Genomic DNA, 21,889 nt, shown 5'->3' with positions numbered 1-21,889 from the left:
TAAGACTATTTATTGATACGGAATAAGCACGGGGAGCTAATCCCTTTCATAAGCCTTATTAAATTAGGGATATGGGTACATGGAACCATAGAGAAAGTCTTAGGACAAACATTATGCCAAGAAAGAATTTTGCTTTTGCTGTTGCGATATTGAGAATAACTTGAATACTTCACAGTTGCAGTGTAATTGTGACCAAAGTATTATCACTTTTTCTGCATCAAAAACTTCTCTAACGGTCTAGATAAAGTTAGATCAAGAGATCTTTTCAGCTCAATGGCAAAGTAACCAATTTTCTGTTCTGTGTTCTTTTCCCCTTCCCCTTTTTCTTTGGGGTTAATAGTAATGGGCAGACATTCTTTTGTGCGCACAAGATAATATTGCTTCATAGAAGGTTAAAGAATATCATATCTTTCTTCTGTCCCTCCATAGCTGTTGTTTTCATGGTTTGCATGGTTTCTCGGTATATAGTCTGGGAAGCAAACGGGATTTCTCCAGTGACAACAAGAAAGAAGAACATACTGATCTCCAATCTCAGGTAAGCCTTCTTTGTTTTTCTCTCAACAACTTTCAACTCAGTGCTCCTTCTGCAGACATAAGAGAATTATGCTTAGTGATGGGAAAATTATCCAAAACTGTTAACTCTATGTTCGGCGTTAAGGTGAACAACTTTTACAAGTTTTTATTTTCTTTTCATATTCTTCCCCACACCCCCTCCCAGCCTCGGGCGAGGGACATCCGAGTTTTTGGATTGACGAGGGCCACCCTTGCCAGGGCTGGCATGCTGCAATTGTTTTAAAATCAAACAGTATCAAAATTTCATATGCATTTGACTTTAGCGATTACTCGTAGAATAGCCGAGAGATGAAAGATTAGATTCTTCGTGTTCCAATGGAATTTATGGAAGTTATGATCATGTATCACATGTGACCACCTGATTTTAACGGCAAATTGACTTTGCTGCACAGCCGTAGGAGATCTAGGGAGCTGACGGTCTTCCATTATTCGTTTCTCAAGGTTTTTGCAGATTCTTAAGAAATTTTCTCAACTAGCTGAGGTGCAAGGCCTCCTGAAACTGAACTTCTTTTCCAATTCGCCCAATGGCAAAAGCACAGCCAAGTGCCACAGGTAAAATCTTTCGAGGGCAGGTGTTTCTTCATGACAATCAATATCAGATCACGTTATTCTGTCAATGTAAACGCTGTGCCATTTTTAGAACAAATTGAATGCATCACGAGCTGCGGCATGTTTTCTGTTCTACTAGAAATAAAACATCATTTTCATGTTGCTTTTGGCTTTGTTTCTCTTTTTGACGAGACTTGATTCCTGTTAGATGGAAAAAAGAACATATGCTTAATTCATTCTCGTCGTGAGGCACCAAATCACACTTGACATGAACAAGAATGTTGACAGAATTATGCCCAAATGTACCTTTTCACTCTTTCTGGTTTCATGGGCTTGTAATCATTTTCTTTCACTTGTTCAGAAATGAGTCAGGTAGTCAAGGAAGTTGCAGTTACCATAAAGACGAAGATGGACAACTTGCCTGCCGTGTCCACCGAGTGTTGCATCTATCGAGTGCCTGAGAAGTTGCGTAAAGCAAATGCAGAGGCCTACACACCTCAAGTCATATCCATCGGGCCATTCCACCGTGGTAAGAAAGAGCTTCAGTTGATGGAGGAGATCAAACTGAGGTACTTGACAGGCTTCCTCTGCCGCGGCAAGGCTGACCTCCCAGCTTGTACCAGAATGATCAGCGAATCGGAAGGCCACATTCGACAATGCTACCATGAAAAGCTTACCCAAAGCAGCTGTGAGCTCCTAGAAATTATCTTAGTGGACGCAGTTTTTTTAGTTGAGCTGTTCATAAGGAACCGTAACTGGAACCATGACCCCAAGCACCGAGACCAGAACGACGAGGTATTCAGCAAGCAGTGGATGAGCAATGCTGTATTCCACGACGTCCTGCTGCTGGAAAATCAAGTCCCGTTCTTTGTCCTCGAGAATCTCTATAATCTCACCGCATTAAGTACCACTGTCACGTTCTTCAAGCTTAGCTACGAGTACTTCAAAGACATCCTACACGGGCACGAGCTCGCAAGCACGAGAGTTCAGATGAAGCACCTCGTAGACTACGTGCGAGCCCTGCAACTGCCCTCGTTCCCACGAGGTGTGACGTCCAAAAATGGCAAGAAATTCGAGCTGACTCGGAGTGCAAAGGAGCTGCAAGAGGCTGGTGTCAAGTTCAGATGCGGGGAGGGAATCTCCTCCCTGCTTGATGTCGACTTCAGGGACGGGACCCTCGTGATGCGGCATGTGGTTGTGCACGAGTGGACTGAGGCATACTTCAGGAACATGATTGCGTACGAGCAGTGCCACCACGACAACAAGTGCATCAGCAGCTATGCCATCCTCATGGACAGCCTCATCAACACGCCCGAAGACATCGACATTCTAATTAGCTGTGGAATTGTGGAAAATCAGCTAGGGAGTGTGGACAACGTGGCTCGTCTCTTCAACAACATGTACAAGGAGACCATGAGGGAGTCCAGCGAGTTCCTCTACACGAACCAGTGCCAGAGCCTGAACACGTACAGCAGAACCCAGTGGAACCGGTGGAAGGCTGCCTGGTACCGGTGGAGGGTCATCCTGCACCGAGACTACTTCAGCAACCCGTGGTCTGGGATCTCCGTGGTCGTTGCGGTGTTCCTGCTCGTTCTGACCTTGTTTCAAACTGCGTGTTCCTTTCTGGATATTTATGCGGGCGACGCCTGGAGATTATTCCGTAGGCGCAAGTAGTGATATAAAAGGCATTACTGGTACCAAGGAATGGAAAGTCTCAAACTAAATTTCCAATCCTAAACGCTCTTGTCAATGGCCGCTTCATTTATGAAATAAAGCGTAAAGACCACAGAGGAAATCTTAATGATGCCCGGGATAAATATTGACTTGAGTCTCTCTCCTGCCAGAAAGGTTGACTAAACACTAGAACACACAAACCGTTGGCGAGATAAATTTGCCAAGTCAAGACAAGATTTAGGATTAAAGTCCAAAATGTAATAGTTATATTTACCAGAAAAACCATAGGCTATGTTTAACAACTACATTGTACTCTTCTTTATTTGAGGAAAATGAATCTCTCGCAAGAGGCTAAGAAATATGGGGATTTCTTCCGTGGAGGTAGGCTTCTAAGGAATTTTTTTTTTTTTTTGGTAGACTGAACCGCATAAAACCTTTGTTTATCTTTTCTTTTCTTTGTCTATTCCCTCTTTATATTAATGCACTATATGGCCGAGGCACCCTGCCCTTATAATCAGTTAAATTCTCTTATTTTCGTTCCTTTTGCACAATGACCAGCATCTCTATTATCATCGATTTGGGTCGTTTGGGGTCGGACAAAATGGGCACTTGACTTGCCTTTATCATTTTTATTGGTCGCAATTACCTCCCTTGGCTTCAAGCGGTTAAAATCGCTTTAGAGGCAGATCAAAGTTGGGGCATGTTAATGGCTTGATCGAACCCCTTCCTATTTCTAATTCTAAGTATGCCGACTGGCAGGCTATTTACAATTTCGTCATGTAATGGATTTTTGACTCCATGAACCTCAGACCTAGAAGATTTTTGCATATTCTAAGATTGCAAAAGCCTTGTGGGACTCTCTTTGTGATATGTATGGACATAAAGACAATGCTTTCCAGATTTTGAGTTGCAGTAGGAGATTGCTCATAATGAGCAAGCCTATGTTCAATCCTTCACTGAACATCTTTACGATTTTAAGCAAAAATGGGATGCACTTGGACAGTAACATCCCCTAGTTCAATCTATTGATGTGTATACTCAGTGAGAAGAACAGGATCACATATTTCAGTTGCTTGCTGGTATTCGTCCTGGATATGAAGATGTTAAGAGATGGATTCTTATGAGCGCTACTCTACCATCGCTTGCTAATGTCTGTGCCATTATTCAACGAGAAGACACTTGTCGAAGGTTGATGGATATTGAACCCAAATCGAGGGATAGACTGGTAGAGAGTTTGGCTGATAAAATTAATTTTGGCAACCAAACTAGTATCAACACTTGTTTTAATGGTGTCAAAGGGAAAGGCTGCGGTCGTAATACCAAGTTTCACTGTCGTATTGTAGCAAAAATGGGCATATATAGGACTGTTGTTGGGGTTTTTACCCTCACTTGCGACCTAATGAGGACAGGGCTACAGATCCTAGAGTTGTTAGTTAGGTCATTATTACATATATGCAAACATCTCTAGGATAAATAACTTTGCAACTCCAAAAACTAATGTCCTCCAGTGGTGTGTCTCAGCAGAGTTTTGACTCAAGAAACATGGTTTAAACTTCTGGTAATGTATTTGCTGAGATAAAAACAGTGCAAGTGCCATAACTTTTATATGGCGCTTACTTGAGTAATATAACTCTTTTTTTTTCACTTAGTTCAATGCCACAAATTCGAAAAATCAATCACTTGGGTGCCATCAACAATTTGCCTCGCCAAAAAATCTAATGTGAATGCCGAGCATATTTTGTGGCATTGTTGGCGTTGACGAAGACAATTAATAAAAAAATCAAAATAAAAAATAAATCCACATCAAAATGGGAAATTAATAAAAAAAATCCACATAGGATGATTTGTTGGAAATGGCATTCAAATGATTAATTTTATTCAGATGTGGCACGTAAGTGAGTGAATATATATCTAACACTCAAGTGAATGTTGTACGAAAGTTAAGACATTTTTGCTATTTTCATCCCAAGCATTTTTATTTACAAGTGAAGGTTAGGGAGGGCCAATCAATGTAGTTATCCCTCTAAACTTTATCATAAGGGTCTTACGTAGACATATGTCTTGCATTAATTAATTCTTTGTAAGACATATTAATAGAAGTGGATGCCATATATATAAAACTAGGCACTTCTCATAAAATTAGGCCCCTTACATGTAAAATCCAAAAATATATTAAATTTATATTCAATAAAGATTGAAATTAAATATCACCAAAACAATTATTATGCACTAATACATAAGTATTAATTATAAATTACCTCCTTCGCCTCTCCTTTTTCCCAATCACCATATGCCCTTGACTCTGAAAATCTATCATACTCTCTCCTTATTTTACTTGCATTAACTCAAATATAAATAAATATATTAAGTTTAACATTTAAATGAGCAATTATGTGAAAATGATAAATGCATACAGGCTTGCGCTTTTTCCATCCATTTTTTGACTTCTGATGCCCCCTATTACCTCAAATTGACTTTAATATCTCTTACATGTGCCAAATTTAAGATTTTTTTTTCTACCTTTTTCTTCTCTTTCTTTGGAAATTCTGATGCATTTAGAATTGACAAAAAAAATTGTATTTGCCAATAGATTGATTGGATGGTCTTATAATTCAATTACGACTGTCATAATTTCTTGTCAACAACTAATTATTCCACTTAATTAGCTCTACTTTTAAGTTTTGTAAATGTAGTCCTAAACTTTTAGGTGATATTTCAATGTAGTCTTTTTCACCAATTACCATTGAAAATCACTAACATGGAGTCTAGTTATTGCCGGCCATCCTAAATGGCATGCTAACATAGGCAATTGGTTGATTTCCATGTCACAATTTGGAATGAGAATAGGCAAGAAAGACTACATTTAAATATTGTGCAAATGTGTAGCACTATATTGATAAAATTAGAAAGTTAAAATTGAATGACATCCTTAAATTAGGTTTAAGACTAAATTGAGAATTTTCTTAAATATTCAAATAATCATTCCTTCAATGGACACATGTATAAGCATTTTTTGGGATGAGTACACTAGGAGTACCATAACTTTCGTACTACGTTCACTTGAGTGTCACAATTTTAAAAATTCAATCACTTAAGTGCTATAAGCAATTTGCCTTTATGAAAAATTCGATGTGGATGTTGGTTGTCTTACATGGCACCGCCACCACTAACGTGGCAAATCAATAAAAAAATTATAAAATAAAATATAAATCCATGTCTGAATGGTAAATTAATAAAAAAATTTCACAAAGGATAATTTGTCCGAAATGACATTCGAATGATCGATTTTACTTTGATGTGACAATTAAGTGAATAAAAAGAAGTTATGGCACTCAAATAAGCGCTGTACAAAAGCTATGGTGCTCATATTGTATTTGTGCAAGTCTTTGTCTTATTTACATCATTTGTGGACTGTTTTATAATTGATTCAGGAGCTATTAACTAGATGTGTGGTAGTGCTCATTAGATAACTTACTAGCATGAGATTCCTACTAGTTTCTACTCTCCTATTATGGTTGTCAGTGGTGAAAAGGTCCCTATTCACAGGGTTAGGAAATTGGATTTATTTTCTAATTCTTCTTATATGTTTTTTTTTTGCCCTCAATATCGTCTAACTTATTGTCTATTAGCAAAATTACTGGATCTAAATTGCAACATTATCTTTTCCTGTGATAAGGTTATCTTTCGGGACAGAAGCACAGGAAGGAAGATTGGTGAAGTCTGGTTTCAAAAGGAGCTATGCACTCTTTGATTTTTTTAGTACAGTTTTGGTTGCTAGTTAGAATAAAGGCTCGACATCTCAACTATGGCATTGGCATATGAGGCATCCATCAAATCGGGTGTTATAATCTATTGATCTTATATTTTCTCTAGATTCAAGTTCTCATAAAACTTGTCATTTTGCTAAACAGCATAGATTGCCTTTTTTTTCAAAGGCCAAATTATGCATATGCACTATTTGAGTTGATTCATTATGATGGTCGGGTAATGCACCAATTGAATCTCGAGATAGTTTTAAGTACTTTATTATGTTTACAGATGCTAAATCTCAAACTATTCATTGTATTTGCTTACCTCTAAAAGTGAAGTATAGATTTTCTTCAAGAAATTTACTTGGATAATGCATAGTGTGGTGCTTAAATTAAAATACTGCACACTGACAATGAGACTAAATACACCAATCACCCATTTGAGTCTTTCCTCAAAAGTCTAGGTATTGTATATAGACTTCTTGTGTCAAAACTGTCCAACACAATAGGGTTGCGAAGAGGCAAAATTGTCATCTTCTTAAGGTAACACGATCCCTTCCATGGAAACTTACCTACATTTTTGGTCGGATTCGGTTCTAACAAGCTGCTATTTGACCAATCATATTCCTAGTAAAGTGTTGCAATACAAATCTCCCATGGAAGTGCTCCTTGGCTGGTCGATTAATCTCTCCTATGTTCGTGTATTCGGTAGTATGTGCTACACTCACACTTCGTTGGCGAGTAAACTAGATTCTCGTGCGCACAAATGCATATTTTGGGATATTCTAGTGTTAAAAAGGTTCATAAATGTTTTGATCTCTTCATCGAAAATAATGCTTCTTTCTCAAGATGTTACGTTTGATGATACTCGTGTATTTTCCTCCCATGGATCAAATTCAAGGGGAGAATAGTGGTGGCAATACTAACAACTATGACTATAGGAGATTTGATAGGGATTTTGCTCCCTTTACAAATTGTTTCTGATGATTTTGTGATTGACAAGAACTGGAGAGAGAGGGAAGACGCTCTTAATCTAGACATAGCTGCTTTACTTCCAACCCTATCCAGGATATAGCTCCAGTTTATCAATCAATTTGAGCTTCTCAACCCTCGACTTGTCTTTGGATTTTGTCACATATCATTTGTTGACAATCCATCCCATAGAGGATTACGTTTGTTATAATCAAATTTCTTCAGATTTTTGTACCTTTCTATCAGCTGTAGTTACAAACATTGAGTCTACAAACTTTCTTAAGGGGTAACAATCAGCTGTGTGGAGAAAGATCACGGATAAGGAATTCCAAGCCCTTGACATAAATCAAACTCGAGATATTATTCCATAACCTAATGAGAAATGTCCCTGTAGGCTATCGATGGATTTACAAGAACAAGTACAAAAGTGATGGTTGAATTGAAAAGCACAAAATTAGATTGGTAGTCAAGGGATACATCGAAACATACCGAATAAACTACAAAGAAACATTTGCTACTATAGTAAAGATTAACCATCAAAGTTCTCACGACAATTGTTGTCAATCGTGGTTGGTTTTTGTTTCAAATGGATGTTAAGAACACATTTCTTCATAGAGAATTGGTATACATTAACCGCTCAATACCATACCAATTCTCTAATATGGATAACTTTAATACAACTCATACATGCATCCTAACAAATCTTCACCTCACATATGAGCTCAGTGTTAGATTTGCTACCCTTTAATTTAGGAATCATTTTACATCAATTTATCTCAACTTGAATATATATCAATGCCCAACTTCATCCCTAGTCTTTTTCTCCAAATCAAACCATGAAGTTAACTATCGAGCCCGTATTACTACACTACAATGCCTACCTACCTAGAAACCGCATTGGTCACTAGATTCTCCTTGAGATATTCATCAAACATCTATACACATTGGGAGTAGGCTACCGATCAACAACTTGTATCTCCCAAGTAACTATGGGGTCTAGATTTGTTGGTAAACTAAAGCTCTAATACTAGTGTTGGGTAATCTTGGGCCTCTCTTATCTTAGAAGCTAGCTCAAAGAGTGAGATTTTCTCTCAACACTTATAAACCAAGCACAAGCCATTCCATAATCAATGTGGGATAACCCAACAATCTCTCCCTCACATATTGGGTCCTGGGTTGAAGTTTGACAATTCTTATCTCCTGTATGATTGTTGGGTCTATACTTATTGATAAGTAATACAATCTTCACCTTAAATATTGGGCCCCAGGTTGGAGCAGCAACTACTCGTATCTCATGTGTGACATTTAGGTCCAGCCTCATTGGTAACCTAGACTGCAATACTAGTGTTAGGTGGTCTTGGGTTTCTCTCCAAAAATTAGCTCAAAAAGTAAGATTTTTTCTTATACTTATAAACTGACTATTCGCTCCTTTCACAACCAATAAGGGATAAACTCCAAAAAGAAGTGTAGAGAGAGAGAGTGAACACTTGTTGAAGATGGAGGAGAAGCTTATGCGTCACTCCTCTCTCTATATCTCTCTAGCATCAGTCTTTCTGTTCCAGCTATTACTCAATGCTTGTATTTTCGTCATCATTTTTGTTTCCGGTCCTTTTAAATTCTTAGTAAATTAGGGGTCGGTTTTTTTTTTCTTTTCTTTTGACCATGGGAGAAGGTAGCCCGTAGTGGCGCTTGACATTGTCTCTCTCTCAATATTCAATTCTACGAATTTATGTCTAATAACAAATTTACTCGATTGCATGAGTAGCCGAGGATTTATCCAAAAAGTCAAGTGATACCACATCTGCCGACGAAAGATAACTTTTTTGTTTGTTCTTTTATGATAATTCGACCCCAGTTAAATGCTATTATGACAGTTTGCGGGTCATTATACATCTTAAATATGTACGAGACACGTCGATCTTTACTTATAGGATTCACCGAGGAGAAAGCATACACTTACATGATGCTATACACTAAGCTAAATTTAAAAAGTGTCGCTTATTGCGAGGTACAATATAGCGAAACCTAATAACTTATTATATTTTTTCAAAAGTTCAATTCGATTCACTAGGAGCATGGATGCTCATCTTAAATCTTCAAAGAATAGAGATATTTTGTTGGATGAGGCGGCCCTTGCCCAGTGTGGCCGTAAAGGCCTTGGATGAGGAGGGCATCGCGGCCTCATTGGCCGTGGTTGAGGGGGAGGGTCGTTAGTGACAGACCCTAAAACAAGGAAAACCAAAAAAATAGAAAAAGATAATTCAATTCTTTTTTTAAATAAAAAATTCACGTCGGATGGGAAATTAATAAAAATATCCATGTACGATGATTTATTAGAGATGATACTCAAATGATCGATTTATTTCGATGGGATACTTAAGCGAGTGAAAAAAAAGTTATGTTACTCAGGTGAGAATCATATGAAAGTAATAGTACTTGTGATGTTCTTCTTCTCCGAAAAGTTGCACCCTAATTAAGACAATATGTACTTTGATCAAGAAATAAAACGTTTACTGATGGATTGGATAAGAAATCAACTAAAAAGAAGAACTCCGAACGTATAGGAAGTGCAAAGAAAAAAATAGTAACCCCCTTTGTGATGAAGCTTAGGGATGATGTCACATGAGTTCTCGAGCTTTTCTGAGTTTTGCAAAATTCAGTACTTCAGATTTTTCGATTTGTGCAATGTTAGTCCATCCGTGAGAAGGTTGGATGAACACTAACGTGGTAGCCAAATGGTCATTAAGTGCTCAAATGGCAACCCCATGTGGCTAGCGCGGGGCCTACATTGCTTTTTACAAATTTCGAAAATTAAAAAAAGAAAAAAATTACGTTGAGGTTTCTGAATGAAGAAGATTGAAGATACAAATAAAGAGAACCGTATTCACCTTGCCCCCGCAAATAAAGAATGCTCGCGGTGTCGCCAGCCACTGGCGACGGTGGCCAGACCCTCGCCGGCATCTAGACGCCTGCTCTCGTCGCTTGTAAACACTACAAGCAACAAACAGAAATGGCGGGCAACGCACATAGTAGAGACGGATAAAGTGGGTGCGCGAGAAAGAGAGGTTGCGCTAGGTAAGGCTATGGCCCTGATCGGTGTCTCTATTGGCCGTTGCTGGTAAGGGTGGCAAGCCCTTGGCAAACATTCATGACGGCTGCCGCCCTCTCCACTTCGTGTGATCTACGACGGCGATGCCACCATGGCTTGTGGCCAGCAATGGTTTGGCCACCCTCGTCGATGGCTGGTAAAATAGTGATCAACCCTCTATTGTTGAAGCGAGCTGAAGATGGTATTTCCTCTATCTAATTTTCAATTCTCTTTTTTTCAAAATCCTTGACTTTATTGTTTAAATTCCTTAAATTCATAAAGCCATGTAAGCAGTGTGTTAGCGGCATGAAGCCACCATGTAAGTGCTTCACACGTAATTAATTGTCACATCAGCATTTTTGTCTTAGCACCTAACGGAAGGATTACTAATGGGCAAATTCGAAGAAGTTCAAGGATGGAATTGTAAATAATAATAATAATAATAATAATAATAATAATAATAATAATAATAATAATAATAATAATAATAATAATAATAATAATTTAAAGACGAGGTTGCACAAACCCAAAATAGTTGGAAGGTCCCATGCCTTTATCCCTAAAACTTTTGCAGTCAAAGTTGAAACGTTGTTGGGTACTGCCCGTAGACTCTACTTGTTCATATAATTACCGTTGGGGGTCTCAATTTTCGCTTTTTAACAAATTTCAGGTGGAATAATAGCGTGGATTTCGCCTTTGGCTGCCAACTATACATTTAATTATAATAAACAAACCAGTTACTTATAGATTTTGTAAATAATATTATTATTTCCCCAATGCCGGAACTAGAGTTTCCGAAAAATCTAGATGATATTTTTATTTTTTTGCTAAAGTTAATGAATAAACAGGGTGTAAAAAAGAAGCTTTTTCCAGGGTATAAGGGAGTCAGGAGAGAAATTATATTGTTTTTGTTTTTATAAAAAGAGAAGTTACAGGGATAGAAAAACAATAGAAGCAGTTCGATTTTATCACGTCTTTGTCTCTTCATGTCTTTAGAATAGAAATACATAAAATCCTTCGGTAACAGCTACATACATTTTACACGTTCGGGAAAAAAGAAGGAAGATATGAGATTCAGGCTTTATTCTTTTCGTGGAAAACAACTGCTAAAGAGAATATTTTTCAAATTTTCGGGCATTCAATTCACGGAAAATCAATAAGTCAATGGGACATTTTCCATCTAGAAAAAAATACCTTCAAAAATAGGAAAAATGATTTATTTTTTTGAAAAGAGGAAATCATTTTCCTTCCTTTTTTTTTTTTCACCTAGATCAAACTTGTTCTTCTTTGTGAACTCTTTTTAATAATTTTTTTCTCATTTTTTTTCTTTTTTGCTTTTGCTTTTGCTTTTTCTTTTTCTTTTTCCTTTTCTTTTTTCTTTTATTAGAAGGTTTGGAAGGTTGATCTCCTTCCTCTTTCACTCTCAACCTCACTGCTGGTTGGACGTCCGTCGGTGGCAAACAAAGCTTCGTGGGGTGCGCGGCCTTGCAGGGCGGCGGTCCCCACCATCGCCGCCACCGCCACAACCGGAAGAATCTCTGACTATCGATATCGTCATCTATTGTCGCAAGCCTTCATCACTGAAGGCATCGGACACGCTCCCATTGCTGTTGTACCTCATGAACGCTGTCTTCTTCACGCTCTTCTTCTCCGTCCATACTATCTCCTCCAATGATGGCACAACAAGATCCGCAGCTCCATCCCCCTCCACGTCGTCTCCATCCTTAAGATCACTGCCACCATCCACCTCCTCGGCTTCTTCGGCATCCACTTCCTCCAGTCCTAACTTAAACAAAAAATTTATAGCTCAAGGATTAAAATGGACAATAAAAAGGAGTTCAAGGATCAAATTGAATAAATTGAAAAAGTATATAATTCAAGCCTTAAATCATTTATTAACAAAATAACTTGTCATAATTTTCTCTTTTATAAATAAGTAAAGAGTATTTACTTATACACAACAAGCACAGGGGAGCTAATCCCTGTCATAAGCCTTAAAGTAGTCATAAGGGTAAATGTAACTACAGAGAAAAGTGTTAGAAAAAACATTACAACAAGAAGAATTTCGCTTTTGCTGTTGTATCACTGAGAATAACTAAAGTACTTCATAGTTGCAGTGTAATCGTGACAAAAGAATTATGCCATTTTCTGCACCAAAAACTTCTCTAACGGTCTAGATAAAGTCGGCCCAATAGGAATATTTTCGCCTTAATGGCAAAGAAACCAAATAACTCGGTTCTGTGTTTTTTGCCCCGTCTTTTCCTTTGTGGTTAATGGTAATTGTCGGACCTTCTTTTGTGTGAATAAGATAATAATACTTCATAGAAGGTTAAAGAATATTGTACCTTTCTTTTGTCCCCCCATAGCTACTGTTTCATGGATTGCGTGGTTTCTCACTATATAAGTCTGGGAAGCAAGCCGTAGTTCTCCGGTGACAGCAAGAAGGAAGAGTTTATTCTTAATCTTGAATCTCAGGTAAGCCTTCTTAATTTTTCATTCAACATCATTCAACTCTGTTCTTCTTGTGCAGATAGAGTATTATGTTTAGTGACTGGAGAATTAATTTAAAGTCCTAAACTTATTGTACAAGGGCCAAATTAGTCATAAACATTACATTATGCCAATTTAGTCACAAAACTTTCGATAACTTGCCGAGTTAGCTCTAAATCTTTCAATTGTGCCCAATGAGTACTCGATAATTTGATAATTTATCAATTTAGTTTCGAACCTTTTAACAATGTGTCAATTTGGTTATTTTGATTAATGATGGCTAGAAACTGCTGATGTGATAATCTAGTCAGTACCGATCATCTATGATATGGACAATTTTTCTATCTTATGATTTTTTTAATCTTTATATATATATTTTTTCATATTCTTTTTTTTTTTATTCCCTTTTTCCCTCCATTGGCCTCAAACGAGGGACTTTTGCGCTTGGGTTGTGACTGCCGCCCTCACCACCTTTACCAAGGGACGATGAGGGCAGCCCTTGCCTAAGGCTAGTGGAGGGAAAAAGGGGGAAAAAAGTAAAAGGAAAGATTAGAAAAGGAAAGGAAAAAAGAAGAAGAAAAACTCATAAAATACAAAAATTGTAAATATTGTAATATATTAGTGCCGATCGTATCATGTAGAATAGTTAGCGTTGACTAGACCGTCATGTTAGCCATTTTCAGCCAAAATTGATCGAAATGATGAAATTGATGAATTGTGAAAATGTTTAAGACTAAATTGACAAATTATTAAAAAATTTATAGCTAAATTAGTACAATTGAAAGATTTAGGACAATTGGCTACCGTATAATAACTTTAGGGCTTTTTGGACAATTTTCTTGTTTAGTAACTACATGCTGCAAGTATTTTCAAATCAAATAGTATAGAAACTATGTATGCATTTGATAGAGAAATAGAAGGTTAGATCATGCATGTTCCAGTAGAATTTATAGGAGTTATGATTTTGTATTATTTGCGGCCACGTGATTTGAACGGCAAATTGACTTTGCTGCGCGGCCTTGGGAGATCTGGGGAGCGGACGGTCTTCCATTACTCATCTCTCAAGCTTGGCAGATTCTTCAGATATTTCCTCAATTAGTTGAGGCGCAGGGCCTCCTAAAACTGAACGACTTTTCCGATTCGCCCTATGGCAACAACACAGCCAAGTGCCGCAGGTAAAATCTTTCGAGAGCAAAGAGGTTTCTTCATGACAATCAAAATCAGATCACATTATTCTGTCAATATAGACCTTCGTGCCATTTCTAGAGTAGAGTGAATGCATCGCGATCTGGGCATGTTTTCTGTTCTACTAGAAAAGAACATCATTTTCATGTTGTTTTTGGTTTTGTTTTTCTTTTTGACGGGTCTCGAGTCCTGTTAAATGGATTAAATGAACATGTGCTTAATTTATTCTCGCCATTGGGCACCACCGTGACACAAACGAGAATGTCGATAGAATTATGCCCAGATTTACCCTTTCACTCTTTCTAGTTTCATGGGCTTGTAACCTTTTTATTTCACTTGTTTAGAAATGAATCAGATTGTCAAGGAAGTTGTGGTTACCATGAAGACGAAGATGGACAACTTGCCTCTATTGTCCACCGAGCGTTGCATCTATCGAGTGCCTGAGAAGTTGCGTAGAGCAAACGCAGAGGCCTACACGCCTCAAGTCATCTCCATCGGGCCGTTCCACTATGGTAAGAAAGAGCTTCAGTTGACGGAGGAGATCAAACTGAGGTACGTGACAGGCTTCCTTCGCCATTGCAAGTTCGACCTCCCAGCTTGTACCAGAATGATCAGCGAATCGGAAGACCGCATTCGGCAATGCTACCAAGAAAAGCTCACCCAAGGCAGCTATGAGCTCGTAGAAATTATCTTAGTGGATGCAGTTTTTTTAGTTGAGCTGTTCATAACGAACCATTACTGGAACCACGACCCTGAGCACCGAGACCTGAACGACGAGATATTCAGCAAGCAGTGGATGAGCAACGCTGTATTCCACGACCTCTTGCTGCTGGAAAATCAAGTCCCGTTCTTTGTCCTCGAGAATCTATACAGCCTCACGACATTGAGTGCCACTGTCACATTCTTTAAGCTTAGCTACGAGTACTTCAGAGATGTCCTGCACGGGCATGAGCTTGTAAGCACGAGAGTTCAGGTGAAGCACCTGGTGGACTACGTGCGAGCCCTGCAACTGCCTGCATTCCCTCGGCGCGTGATGCACAAAGAGAGCAAGAAATTCCAGCTGACTCGGAGTGCAAAGGAGCTGCAAGAGGCCGGGGTCAAGTTCAGACAGGGCGAGGGAACCTCCTCCGTGCTCGATGTTGACTTCAAGGATGGTATCCTTGTGATGCGGCATGTGGTTGTGCACGAGTGGACCGAGCCGTACTTCAGGAACATGATTGCGTATGAGCAGTGCCACCATGATGAAAAGTACATCAGCAGCTACGCCATTCTCATGGACAGCCTCATTAACACGCCCGAAGACGTCGACATTCTAATCAGCTGTGGAATTTTGGAAAATCGGCTTGGAAGCACGGATGATGTGGCTCATCTCTTCAACAGCATGTACAAGGAGACCATGAGGGACTCTAGCGAGTTCGTCTACTCGAGCCAGTGCCTGGGCCTGAACGCGTACAGCAGGAACCGGTGGCACCAGTGGAAGGCTGCTTGGTACCGGTGGAGGGTCATCCTCCACCGAGACTACTTCAGCAACCCGTGGTCTGGGATCTCCGTGGTCGCTGCGGTGGTGCTGCTCGTTCTGACCTTGTTTCAAACTGCGTGTTCCTTTTTGGATATATACGCGGGTGACGCCCGGAGATTGTTCCGTAGGCGCAAAAGCCATTACTAGATCCATGGAATAGAAAGTCTCAAACTAGATTTGCATATCCTAAACACACTCATCAATGGCCGCATCATTTACGAAATAGAGTGTAAAGACCACGAAAGAGATCTTAATGAAGCCCGGCATAACTATTGACTTAAGTTTCTTCGCTGCCAGAAAGGTTGACTTTACACTAGAACACAATAACGCTCATGAACGGAACGAGCAATCACCAGAAAGAGAACAATCAAAATGTCAGGTCATTGACCAGAGAAGCAGGATCACTGACGATCTAATGGAAGGAATGGAGAATGCTGATTCAGATCCAGAACAGTAATTACCAGAAATGCTCGGTCTTTCCAATAATGCTTGCAAGGAGTTGCTGATCTTCGGAAAGTAGGCTCCACCACTAGAGTTTCCAATAACTTATGGGAGTCTCGGAACTAATTCAACAGCAATGCCGGGATCTAGACTGCTAACTTCAAATTTTAAACCAGACCAAACCAAAATTGAAGCGAAAGAAGAAGCTTAGTGAAAGCTTTATTAGATGGGCTTAAGGCCTGTCCACCCATGCTGGGCCCAAAAGGCCCGGCCCACGGGAATAGGGCCCGTGGAGGGGGAAGGTATAAAAAGGGAGGAGAGAGAGAGAGAAGACGTTGGTTGAAATCAGAATTCACGTCTTCTCTCTCCCGCGCGTATTTTCTCTCAAAAGGAAAAAGAAAGAACAGTAACGCATACGGCTTGTTCTTCCTCCCTTCAAGGCTTCATCGGATCGAATTGCTCGGGATCTCTTCCTCCATCAACGTCGGTGTTTAATCTGTGGCTAAAGGTACGCTCGAATCCGTGGTGTGCTTTAGGATCGGTGATGCGTGTTGTTTTCCCGGGCTTCGTCTTCCGCATTGATTTAGGGGTTCGATTTAGTGTCGAATCCGGTATTTCGGGGATCAGTCATTCCCAACATTAGTATCAGAGCCCTAGTTCACGTTTTTTCCTGATCAATTCTGATGTTTTTCATTGATTTTTCGCGAAATCCCTTCGGCCGTACGGAACCGGGAGAAAATCCCGACACCCGAGCGCTTTTCGGCCATTTTTCCGAGTTTTCGTAAGTCAAAATAAAATTCTGATTGCATAGGAAGAAGCGCGACGTCGAGACGAGTCCGGCGATGTGTCGACCGCCGCCGGGCGCCGTCGCACGCGCCCACACGCGCGGCCGGAAGGCGCTGCGCGTGGGCGCGACGCGCCCGAAGCGCTGGCATTGGCCAGCGCGTGCGGCGCATGCGCCGGTCGGCGAACCGGCGCGTGCACGCCGCCGGCGAGCGAACTGGCACGCGCCGGTCCGCGGACCGACGCGTGCTGACGTCACGTGATGACGTCACCGTGACGTCATCCAACGGTCGGTAACCGTTCGGATGACGTCACCGATGACGTCATCACTAACGTCGTTTCGCCGAACGGTCACCGGCCGGCGACCCGACCCACCGGAGACCAAGGCACGTGTCAGGCACGTGCGGATGACGTCTGCGTGACGTCATCCCCCGCACGCGCGCGGCACGTGCGTCGGTCCGCGCGAGCGGCCCGACCGGCCCGACCGGTCCGATGACCGTTGACCTCCGTTGACCGTTGACCACCGTTGACCGACGACCGTTGACCGTTGACTTTGACCGTTGACCGTTGACCCAAAAAAAAAAAAAAGGAAAAGAATGTGTTTCTTTTTCAATTAAGTCTATGTGGATTATAATGTGTTCCCTTATTTGTTCTGCATTTGTTGCAGGAACAATGCCTCCCCGAGGTTGCGCACACCTATTCGCGCGATTCTACCGATGAACAAAAGGATAAATTTGTCTAAGTTGATAGTTGAGCTGACTGATCATCGATGGGAGAGAGGTGACTTAATTGATCATGTCCTTGAAGTCAATGGGAAAATTCAACAGGTCATATGGAATGGTCGTCCTATGTCACAGTCAGAGATGGTGCGATTTTTCATAAACACTCTTCCACCTGAATGGCAAGATGTGTTGAATCGCATATGGGATGTCAACGGAGCTGCTTCCTATAAGAAAATTGTGATGGATTTTGTAAATGAATATTATTGTATTGTTTCAAGGGAAAAGATCAAGAAATTGAACAAAAGAGGATCTTTCCCGTTCGTGTCTTGACTTGGTGTTAGTTGTATTGGCTGATATGTGTTAAGTGTGATTTGTGGACATATTATGTAATGATTACTACCTAATTGTGTTAATTGAAAGCATTATTGTTTTTATTGGATGTTCTATTATATATTGCTTTCTGTTATTGCTGGTTCTTTGTGGGTAATTAGCTGTGGGTAGTTTTAGAAGTTTTTGTAGCTTCATAGAATTGATTTTGCATAAGACAATTATATTGATGATAGTTTTAAGTTAGGATTTTGGAGGATGATTGGAAACATAGTGACCTTTTGATTCTGAAACCTTACTTGAAATTATTCATTAATATGATGGGTTTATGTAAATAGGGATGCATAAATAATAGGCATTAATAATTCGTGCATATTTGTCTGATTTGTTCAGATCAATGGCTTCAGCCACAAAGAGCATAGTTGCCGAGCTGAACAAAGGTGAAAAGCTCAATGGAGACAACTATGAAATTTGGCAAATGAAAATCCAGTATGTGCTGGAAGAGCAAGAAGCACTTGAGGCTCTTGTCATGACCATGGTAGAACTTGAAGAGGGAACCACTGCACAACACAAAAGAGACAAAGAAGCTTTTTTTGCGTGGAAAAGAATGAACTCTCTAGCTCGCATCACGTTGCTGAGCAGCATGGAAAATGACGTCATGCGAGAGTTTCGGCGTTTTGACAATGCCAAGGAAATGTGGGAGGCATTGGCAGCTAGATTTGGTCATACTTCGGTGACTAGATTGAGGTAGCTCACTATCAGGTTTGACTCTTATAAGAAGCCTCATGGTCAGACCATGAAGCAACATCTTAGAAAGATGTCAAACATGATAACTGAGCTGAGAGATGCTGGCCATGTCCTCACAGATGAGCAGCAAGTGCAAGCAGTGATTCGTTCCTTGCCTCAGAGTTGGGAGCATATGAAGGTGCACCTGACTCATAATGAAAATATCAAAACCTTTGAGGATGCAATGCGTCATCTTGAGCTGGAAGAGGACCGCTTGTTGGCGGCTAAGCCGGATGCTGAACTTTATCATGCTAGTTCTAGCTCAAATGGAGCTTCGAGCTCCAAGCGCAAGTGCCCTAACTGGTTTGATAAGGGAAAAGGCAAGGAAGAAGCAGGTTCTTCAGGGAAGAAACCCAAGTTTAACCAACATGAAAGAGGGAAGCGTCCCCGCATGAAAAAGCTTGCAAGGGTGAAATGCTACAATTGTGACAAGAAGGGTCACTATGCTCGCGACTGTCGTGAGCCAAAGAAGGTATGCACCCCTTGTACTTTTCAGAACTTTACTTTTGTGTCGAGTTCTGTGTTCTTAAGCGAGTCTAATCCTTTGTGGACTGTGGATTCAGGAGCGACGGACCATGTAGCAAAGGATAGAGGATCCTTCGTGGAATTCCGACGAGTACCAACTGGAACTAAGTGGATCTATGTGGGAAACAACTCCAGAGCTGAAGTGAAAGGAATTGGCACATGCCAACTGAATATGCGTGGTGGACGCACTTTGTTCCTTCATGATGTGCTGTATGCTCCGGAGATTCGTCAGAATTTAGTGTCCGTATTAGTGTTGGTTAAATTAGGTTTTAATATGAACTTCGTAATAGAGGTGTGAATTTGTTTTTGGATACAAATTACTATGGTTGTGGTTATTTTCTGAATGGTTTTATTGTATTAGATATTGATTATGTTAATACTAATGTCTGTTATTCCCTTCTCACGTCTCCTAATAAATATAATAATGATGTGAATGTGTGGCATGCTAGACTTGGTCACATTGGCCAACAGCGTATGAATAGACTAGCCAAAGAGGGCTTGTTGGGCAATATTGAAAAAGTCGATTTGCCCATATGTAAGCATTGCCTAGAAGGGAAAACGACAAAGAAACCATTTGGAAAAGGAAAAAGAGCTGAATTTCCTCTGCATTTAATCCATACTGATATCTGTGGTCCAATGAATGTGAAAGGAAGGCATGGGGCTGTTTATTTCATCACTTTTATAGATGATTACACTCGATTTGGATATGTCTATTTGATTTCTCATAAATCTGAAGCAATAAGTTGTTTCAAAAGGTTTATGAACCTGGTAGAGAATCAATTAGACAAGAAAATAAAAGCATTGAGATCCGATCGAGGTCGAGAATATTTATCTGATGAGTTCAGAAAATTGTGTGATGAAAAAGAAATAGAAAGACAGTTGTCTATTCCATATACTCCTCAACAAAATGGTGTTGCAGAGAGAAGAAACAGAACCCTACTGGAAATGGTTAGGTCCATGATGGCGCATGCTAACTTACCCATTACCTTTTGGAGTGATGCTTTGTTAAGCGCTGCCTATATACTTAACCGTGTGCCTTCCAAATCAGTTACTTCCACTCCATATGAGTTATGGACGGGTAGAAAACCGGACTTAAGTTTTCTTAAGCCATGGGGTTGTGCTGCCTATACACATGAGTCCTCTCACAAGTTTGGGAAACTGGGTCCCGAGGAAAGAAGAGTATTTTTATAAGGTACTACTCTAACACTCGAAAGGATATGTGTTCATAGGTGAGCAGGAAAGTGGGAGTATAACTGAGTTTGAATCACGAGATGTCACATTCCTAGAGGATGAATTTCCTAAGAAGGGCGAAATAGGGAAAGATTGTTCCCTATTTGAGACCTTGGATCAGGATAATGATATTAGTGGAGTTCATCCAAGTGGGAGTAATATGAGAAGTGATGAATTGAATTCAACTCATTCTCAATTGCAACCACTTGATGAGACGACATCATTACCTAATCCAAGTGGGAGCATAATGGGAAATGATGTGCAAAGTGTACAATCTCCCATTAGGCGAACAAGTCGCCAAAGTATTCCCCGTCGACGTTTTGGCATTGAAGGGGAAACTTTTATGGTTGCTCCACAAGATGAGGATGAGCCAAGAAATATTAATGAGGCTGAATTGCCCTAGTAAGGAAAAATGGATTAATGCAATGGAAGAGGAAATGGAGTCAATGAAATCAAACCAAGTCGGGAACCGGTTGATTCGCCAAAAGGACGCAGAGCTATTGGGAACAAATGGGTTCTCAAAATAAAGAAAAAGGCTGATGGCTCGATTGAAAGGCATAAGGCTCGCCTTGTGGCGAAGGGGTATAATCAACAGGAAGGAATTGATTATGAAGATACGTTTTCTCCTGTAGTGAGATTTACCTCAATTCGCATAATTCTGGCAATAGTGGCTAGTCTGGATCTTGAATTACATCAAATGGATGTAAAGACTGCTTTCCTCAATGGAGATTAGAGGAAGAAATATATATGGAACAACCTGTTGGTTTCATAGTGAAAGGCCAAGAAGAAAAGTATGTCGACTTTTGAGGTCGATATATGGTCTTAAGCAGTCATCAAGACAATGGTATATACGTTTTCATAATGCCATAATGGCATATGATTTTACGATGATTGATGAGGATCATTGTGTATATATCAAAAGATCCAAGGATCAATTTGTGATCATATCATTATATGTTGATGATATACTAATTGCTGGAAGCAATATGGAGTTTGTTAAGACTGTCAAGAGTTGGTTGTCTTCCAACTTTGAGATGAAGGATATGGGTGAGGCTGCATACATTCTTGGAGTTAAGATTTCAAGAGATCGTTCGAAGAGATCGTTGTCTCTTTCGCAAGAAACCTATATAAATAAGGTTCTTGAACGATTTCGTATGCAAGATTGTAAACCCATAGACACTCCTATTGCAAAAGGTGAAGGATTGAGCCATAGGCGTGTCCAAGGACTCCACAAGAGAAGGAACAAATGAAACATGTTCCTTATGCAAGTGCTGTT

At 40.0% G+C, this 21,889-nt stretch overlaps 2 protein-coding genes across 5 annotated transcripts; both read left to right on the top strand.

The window, feature by feature from the left end:
* The first annotated feature begins 448 nt into the window (after positions 1 to 448).
* On the top strand, positions 449 to 3,037 carry LOC104437052 (UPF0481 protein At3g47200). Its single transcript, XM_010049922.3, has 3 exons — positions 449 to 535; positions 1,015 to 1,125; positions 1,484 to 3,037. The coding sequence occupies exons 2-3, from the start codon at positions 1,098 to 1,100 to the stop codon at positions 2,794 to 2,796; spliced, it is 1,341 nt and encodes a 446-aa protein (XP_010048224.1). The 5' UTR covers positions 449 to 535; positions 1,015 to 1,097; the 3' UTR covers positions 2,797 to 3,037.
* A 10,005-nt stretch (positions 3,038 to 13,042) lies between these two features.
* LOC104437053 (UPF0481 protein At3g47200) lies at positions 13,043 to 16,057 on the top strand. 4 transcript variants are annotated; one of them, XM_010049926.3, is made up of 3 exons: positions 13,043 to 13,080; positions 14,170 to 14,270; positions 14,625 to 16,057. In XM_010049926.3, the coding sequence occupies exons 2-3, from the start codon at positions 14,243 to 14,245 to the stop codon at positions 15,944 to 15,946; spliced, it is 1,350 nt and encodes a 449-aa protein (XP_010048228.1). In that variant the 5' UTR covers positions 13,043 to 13,080; positions 14,170 to 14,242; the 3' UTR covers positions 15,947 to 16,057. The 4 variants fall into 4 exon arrangements, with proteins under 4 accessions (XP_010048228.1, XP_018726310.1, XP_010048229.1 ...); XM_018870765.2 differs by having other exon boundaries at positions 14,122 to 14,270; XM_010049927.3 differs by lacking the exon at positions 14,170 to 14,270.
* Positions 16,058 to 21,889: the final 5,832 nt, after the last annotated feature.

This window comes from Eucalyptus grandis, chromosome 10 (genome assembly GCF_016545825.1).
Source record: "Eucalyptus grandis isolate ANBG69807.140 chromosome 10, ASM1654582v1, whole genome shotgun sequence".
Classification (NCBI taxonomy): domain Eukaryota; kingdom Viridiplantae; phylum Streptophyta; class Magnoliopsida; order Myrtales; family Myrtaceae; genus Eucalyptus; species Eucalyptus grandis.
The sequence above is the reverse complement of the archived record's forward strand: the minus strand, read 5'-3'. Positions and strand labels throughout refer to the sequence as shown.

Bases quoted from the DNA above. Each gene is read 5' to 3' on its own strand.
- LOC104437052 (XM_010049922.3), top strand. From the start codon at position 1,098: ATGGCAAAAGCACAGCCAAGTGCCACAG. The intron at 1,126-1,483 runs GTAAAATCTTTC...TCACTTGTTCAG, and splicing joins AGCACAGCCAAGTGCCACAG to AAATGAGTCAGGTAGTCAAG.
- LOC104437053 (XM_010049926.3), top strand. From the start codon at position 14,243: ATGGCAACAACACAGCCAAGTGCCGCAG. The intron at 14,271-14,624 runs GTAAAATCTTTC...TCACTTGTTTAG, and splicing joins AACACAGCCAAGTGCCGCAG to AAATGAATCAGATTGTCAAG.